At 43.4% G+C, this 7,097-nt stretch overlaps 1 protein-coding gene across 1 annotated transcript in view; it reads left to right on the forward strand.

Moving 5' to 3' along the window:
* Positions 1-1,912: 1,912 nt before the first annotated feature.
* bpnt2 (3'(2'), 5'-bisphosphate nucleotidase 2) overlaps positions 1,913-7,097 on the forward strand; it is a 6,855-nt gene continuing 1,670 nt past the window's right edge. The window contains exons 1-8 of the mRNA XM_068571559.1: positions 1,913-2,470; positions 2,936-3,008; positions 3,377-3,523; positions 3,695-3,854; positions 4,129-4,224; positions 4,391-4,552; positions 5,092-5,226; positions 6,118-7,097. The exon at positions 6,118-7,097 is cut by the window's right edge and continues 1,670 nt beyond it. Of these exons, the coding sequence (XP_068427660.1) occupies positions 2,352-2,470; positions 2,936-3,008; positions 3,377-3,523; positions 3,695-3,854; positions 4,129-4,224; positions 4,391-4,552; positions 5,092-5,226; positions 6,118-6,260 (1,035 nt within the window). The 5' untranslated portion in view covers positions 1,913-2,351 and the 3' untranslated portion in view covers positions 6,261-7,097. The remainder of the gene's footprint in view (positions 2,471-2,935; positions 3,009-3,376; positions 3,524-3,694; positions 3,855-4,128; positions 4,225-4,390; positions 4,553-5,091; positions 5,227-6,117) is intronic.

Genomic DNA, 7,097 nt, shown 5'->3' on the forward strand with positions numbered 1-7,097 from the left:
ATTCATTAGTTAGTTTGTACATTCATATCTGTATATATAACATGCATTTCATTAAGGGTAATCACTATAGTTTATGAGTACCCTAAAATAATGCAACAGTAAGTGTCAGAGATTGAAAGGACCCTTACTGTCGAGCCCTGTAATGTATAAATGTGCGTTAAAGGAAATTCAGCTGTTGGTGATTACAATTAATCCTCTTTTTCATTTGATATCCGAATAAATAAATAAAAAACATGGCTGAAATCGCAACCTTACGGATTCAGACTGAGGCGCCCTCTGTCTGTGAGGGTTTAGTTCTGTCCCACTGTCAAATCCTTGTGTTTGAAGGCTCCCTGGCAGATGTTTTGAGCCCTTTATAAACTCTTTCCTTAAGTCAGAATTAGAGGCAGACTTTGCCCAAGGTAATTACCCACAATTTATAGCTGTGTGACTTTAAACATGCAGTTACCAATGGAAGCATGTGTGTTCAGCCTGGCAAATTACATTTACACAACATTAAGGATTAAAGATAAAAACACATGAAATCAGAAGATTTACTTAGTCATAAAATATTACATTTTGCCAGTGGAGCCGTTTTGACAAAAACAAGTGAACAGATTGACATCTTTTCTCGTGAGCCTGGAAAATGTAGAAATCAACGACCATTTAACAGTTTAATATTCAGTAAGTCCTTAAGGGCAGGAAGGAGGGGGGCATTGGGATTGGGACAAACTCTGCAACCAATCATAACTTAAAGCAGCAACAAATGACGTTATCTTCTTCACATAAATATGAGGTCACAAGCCCTAATTAATCACAGTTTTCCCAGGTGGTGTTGGAAAGAGTTGAGTTTATACCACAAAACTCCACCTAAGTTATGACTGGGTTATAGTTGGACACCTTGCTTATTAAACTGACATAGTCATACAGCAGAAGAATCATTCAACTTCCTGTGGGCTGTTTTGCTTAGGTAACATTATAGGTTTATCAGGATAGAACTGTAGTCCAGGTGAGTAGTGATTCCTCTCATATTCACTTTCTCATGTGACATCATAAAGGTCATATTTTGTAGATGCCAATTTATTCTGTGTTCGGTTCAGTCTGGTTTATTTCTTTATTGTCCAACAGCAGCTAAAAAAAAAAACAACACTTAAAACAATAATCCAATTTCGGGCATCAATGTGACTAAAGTCAGGTCGAAATACTTTTTTTATTTTTTTAAAAAAGGTGCCTAAATACTGAAACAATAACATGTAGATAAGAAGTAGTTCATAAAGTCCCCTGACGGCACAGTGAGGTTGAACCGGATCTAAGAGTAAACACATAATAACCACTTCCTGTTTGCACTGCAGGCCGTTCATAAAGGGCAGGATTAGCTCACAGAGGAGTGCTGTCGTGCATCCTTTAATGTCAATATATTCTGTTTCTATTGTAAAGAACTGTGATGTCGCCAAAGGAGCATGAGGTCATAACTAGAACATTTTAATCTATATATATATATATATATATATATATATATATATATATATATATATATATATATATATATATATATATATATATATATATACACATATTTGTTTTTTATTAATATTATTTTATTTTCCTGGATCATTTTGCAAATAGGAGGTTTTGTGCCATCGAGATATATATATATATATATAGGAGGTTTTGCGCTTTGGTCATCAATATGTATATATATATATATATTATATATATATTATATATATTATATATATATATATTTGTATCCCCATGGAAAAGCTTCTTCTGTTCTTAATTAAATATTCGTTATAAAAAAGTCGGAATAAAGATGAATGAATACAACACCGTTGTGAATTGATAAAAATTAACAAACCCACACTGATGACGACACCAGCGATAACCCGGATGAGAAGCCTGCGACCCCGCCTCCCCTGTGTGCGTACCGAGGGCAGCACTGACCTAACAGAGGTGCGATTGTTCCGCTTCGCCCTCCACCCCAGCAAGCTCCCGGCCCGCGTCAGAGCTATAACGAAGATTAGAAGGAGCGCAGTCAAGCGGCTCGACGACCGGAATGTCGGTACGGACGGCTCGGTTATTCGGGAGACTTAGTCAGACAGTGCTGAACGGGCAGCCAACTAGTCGAAATTAGCCCTGTGCGTCGGGGTTCCGTAACGGCTCGGCCGCTCGCTCCATGACGGTCGACGTGCTCATCAGAAACGGGAACGCCAGGTGCGAAGCGCCGAGGAAGCGCGCGAGCTGCCGGCGGTGAGGCCACGTCAGCTGGCGTTAGCGTATCGCAGTATCCCGTCGTTTGTACTTCTGAGCTTTCTGGTTGTAGTTTTGCGAGTCATATTATCCATTATAAAAAGAAGTGTTTTCCTGAGGCAATGGCTCCGATGGGTGTCCGGCTGTCTCCGCTCGGCGTGGCGGTGTTCTGCCTTCTTGGAGTCGGCGTCATCTACCACCTGTACGCGGGGGCCATCTCCACACGCTGGGCCGCTTTCAGGTCAGACCCCCTCTCTCCTTTCCATACATGGTGATGATGTAACGTGACATTCTCTCTCTTTATATGACAGATAAGTAACTGCAGACCATATTAATTCTCCATGTTTAATCAAGTGACTCTGCTGCTGACTGAATCTCATGAAGTGTGTCTGTCTGCATTGACTGTAGAAGGCTTTAACTAGACTTGAGATGTGTAGTCGCTGTTACTTCCTGAGCAGCCATGACTGCTGGCCTGGAAAGCATTTCCATCTTCATCTTCTGTGGGGAGACTGGAATTAGTCGCTGCCGTTGTCTGATCGTGTACCAGTGACTGAGCACAAACCCCCATGGCCAGGGGCAATGTCCACAACAATCCTCCTCTCAGTCACTTTCCAAGAGCTGATATGGCCGACACAGTTCCGGTGTGAAAAAAGGTCAAAGTTGTTGTCGAGGATAACGTTCTCCTTCTGTCTCCCGGTCTCTGCAGACAGGGGAGCACAGTGGACCTGAGGGACCTGCTGGCGGTCTCGGTGGAGGCTGCGGTGCTCGGCGGCACTGAGGTAGTAAAACATTTTCATGTACACGGCTCAATAGACAAACGTTGAATAGTCTTTTATAATATAAATGTTTAACCAAGATCTGTTATCACTTAGGTTTTTTGTTTGCTCAGGGTTTTGAATTTGAGGTACTAAATTATCTGACAGTAGCCATGAATACTTTTTCACCAAACGTCATAAGAGTACCAGGGGTGTGACCTCTTTAGTTTCACACTTTACGGAATAGTAGCCTGACTAGTATGTATATCATGTCCCTTTATCACACTGAGCACCAGGCCCACCAGTGTACTTTATAATATTTTCGTTTTTCTCATCTTACTGAAACTAAAAAGTGTGGAATGTGAGTCATGTCTTATTTTCCCCTCCCATAGGTGAAGAAGGTGCGCGACGAAAACGGCCTGAAGGAGAAGTCGAAGGGCAAGACGAGGGAGGGAGTGGAGGAGCTTCTAACCATGGGGGACCTGCAGTCTCATAGAAAGATGTTTAACCTCATCAGCAACACCTTCCCCGACGTCATGGTGAGGACAATCGCTGTAGCGTTTTCTTTTTATTTATTCTATTCGGTCATCTAACTGTCTACTACTACAGTAAAGAATACCTACTTGTACTTGAGGAGGATCTTTTATAAAAACGAAATTGAAACCTACGCCCAAGGCACATGACTCGTACGTGTGCCTGCATGTGTTCAGGTGAACAGCGAGGAGCACGACAACACGGTGGACAAGGTCGCGTCCTGGAGCCGGGACATTCCCACCGACATACTGGATAAGGTAGAGGGGGGCAAGGAAGTCCCCTCCCAGAGTGTCACTGTGTGGATCGACCCTCTGGACGCCACGCAGGAATACACAGGTGGGGCTTTTTTAAAATTTTACAGTTATCTATGGAAAGGTAACTCGAACGTACATGGCCCTTTTTTGTAGCAGAAACCTATTTTTTAAAGGGACAGTTCACCTACCCAAAGCCGTAAAAATACATTTAAAAAACTGAACAGTTTGTGCTCCTCTCTCTTTTGTGTGTGTGTGTGTGTGTGTGTGTGTGTGTGTGTGTGTGTGTGTGTGTGTGTGTGTGTGTGTGTGTGTGTGTGTGTGTGTGTGTGTGTGTGTGTGTGTGTGTGTGTCCATAGAGAATCTGGTGAAGTATGTGACCACAATGGTGTGTGTGGCCGTAGATGGTAAACCAGTCATTGGGGTTATACACCAGCCGTTCACTGACTTTACCGGTAAGTGTGTTTGTGAGTGTGTGCTATGCATGGCTCCTCCATGCCATTGAGGGGAGGAACCTGTTAAATTTGAGCTTTAAGAGTTAAGACAGCAAAAATATGGTCAGCAAAATAACATGTATTGAACTTCTTACCCTCTCTAACTCTACATTCCCTTCCCCCCCAGCCTGGGCGTTTGTAGGTCAGGGTTCAAATATGAGTCCCCGTGCGTCCTACAGTGACAGCTCTCCGAAGGTGATTGTATCACGCTCCCACTCCGGAAAAGTTAAAGGCTTCGTTCAGGATGCTTTTGGAAACGGCACAACGATCATAGAAGCAGGCGGAGCAGGTGAGAAGAGAATAATTAAACACTTAAAATGTACACTCCTTTTTTTATTTTTATGTACCGCATGTGCGGACGGAGCTCAAAGGAGATATTTGGAATTATGATTTATATCAAGTGGAAACAACCGAGAGGGAGATGTGGCAAATCAGTGCTTTGGTTGCTTCTTTTTACGGCTTAACTGTTAAAAACGGTACTGTCAATTTTATTCTTATTATTAGTCACCTGACTTGCCAGTTTTAGCTTCATTAGCTACCTAAATGCTGCAACTTACATGTAGCTATATGTTGCCACAAACAAACACAAATGACACCAGGGAAAGTGTTGCCACTGCATGTTACACAATGTATCAGCACCACTGGGTGAGGAGGGAAGCCTTCTTTGTCCTCTACTGAGGGAGGGCAGCCAGCAGTAAAGAGGTTCATGCAAAATATGCTCTAAATTTGTTGGAGTAGATATCAGTCTACTATTGTACTATGGTACTTGTGATAAAGAATCACATTGACCATTGTTTCCCTCTGTCTCTCTCTCTCTATCTCTCTCAGGGTATAAAGTCCTGTCACTTGTGGCGATGCCACCGAGTGAAACTGGTTCTATGGACCAGGCTGACGTTTACATCCATGTCACCTTTATTAAGAAATGGGACATCTGTGCTGGTGCAGCACTACTCACTGCACTGGGTAATCATTGTTGTTGATTCAAATATTACAAGAACCCCTTCTGGGGAGCACGTGTTGTTTACTGGACTTTGTTTCAGAACATTTAGATGTGGGTGAATCCTGATTGGTGCATGGATCTACGTGACTATGCACGTTTTTCCCACTGAGTCTCACCGACTTCAAACCAGTGAGAAGAACTTGAGCAGTGAAATGTCTTGTGACGTCATCCAAACTGCTCTGACTTGCAGTTTGTTTATGCTGACGTCCACCAGTCTTAGTATATTAGTATCTTAATCTGTATTCACTCTGCTAAATGCTGGTGCAGCATTCCTGTTGCCTCTGGAAATAGACTGTGCACTACACATGAAGAAATGCTGACATGCAGCAGGATATCAGGTCCACTTCAAAGAGATTACATGATAAAAGGTCTCGATTATGCTATAGACTTATTGGATGATATTTGAACATGACTTCTATTATTTTGATTTTAACTTATTGATCAATATTTAGACATGACCTTGCTCAGTTTTACGTTATCAGCCTATTGTAAGATACGTTTTTTTTGCCAATCTAATGCCAGAATAAACAGCATGTTTCCCTGACCAGTAGAGGACTTAGACATTGTGAGACACATTTTGTTATCAGTGGTTTTTTTATTTAATTTTTTTTTAAGGATATTTCAATATTCCAGTATCTAAATATTCTTAATAGTTAAAAATGAATTGCTCTTTAAATTGGTGCCCTTGCATTATTATACTCTTACATTATCATTCTATCAGTCGCATGGAAATTGTCCTAAAAATTACTATCTTTTATTTCTGGGAGGATATAGATCGTCCAACAAAGGCCTACACAAGAAGCCATATTGTATTTGTGCACTGAACCAATAACTTGTCATCTCCACGACTGCAGGGGGTCACATGACGACGCTAAAGGGAGAGGCCATCGACTACAGTGGAGGGCCGCTCAACAAAGGAGGCCTGGTGGCCAGCGTAGGCCTGGACCATAAGGCCTTACTGGAGAAACTACCCAACCTGGATCCTGAGAAGCACTGAGACGCACAAAGGCAGAGCCATTGGCAGTTCGGTCAGGTTGTGGAAAGGGCAACATGTGGCAGCGCTTTTGTCCAACTAAGAGCGGGCCGGGCCCATTTCATCGCCGCGTGACGCCAAACATCCGGCGATCGGATTGGTTGGAGTCACCGTCGTGGGCCACCGAGCAGGACTGTGCTGGAAGCAACATGGCTGCCGCTGAATACTGCAATGGCTGAACCTATGGCTCTGAACTCACACTCCTGGACATGCACACGTGGCAGCTGGGAGAAATGGTACTCCTTCCTCTCCACATGCACACAAACACAGGCTCACCGCGAGCACCGAAGGCCCTTCGCCCCCTCGGCCTGTCAGGCTGAGCAGCACAAAGCGGGACGTTACAGCAGAACCCATGGAGGGCCGGACATGATATTAAGACCCATCGACATCACACGACAGTCCAGTAAACACGCAGGATGAAGGGACACCCCGTGTTCAGCATTAAGGTCACCATCAGTTCAGTTTGTAGAACGAGACTAAGACGGAATCGAAATGTGTAATACGGCGCCACATGCCACTGGATGGGACGTGATCAACTCTGTTCACCAGCACCAGAACACCTGCTTACAGTGGGCCGCTGCCTCAAAGTTGTTTGGACCGGCGGTGAACACTGACTTTCATTTACCGAGTCGCCACAGTTTTAATGAAGTTAATTGGACTTGTGCACACAGGCCTCTCAGCCTCTGGGTCAAGAGGACCCAGAGAGGGTCTTGCTGTTCAAAAGACTGTCTCAGTGCAACATCGGTTTGAGCTTCGCTTCACAAAAATCAATTTCAGAAAATCTTATTTAGGGCTGGGCAC

The sequence above is a fragment of the Clinocottus analis genome, unplaced genomic scaffold (genome assembly GCF_023055335.1).
Source record: "Clinocottus analis isolate CAN_PGR_092001 unplaced genomic scaffold, fCliAna1.0.p SCAF_11, whole genome shotgun sequence".
NCBI classification, from domain to species: Eukaryota; Metazoa; Chordata; class Actinopteri; order Perciformes; family Cottidae; genus Clinocottus; species Clinocottus analis.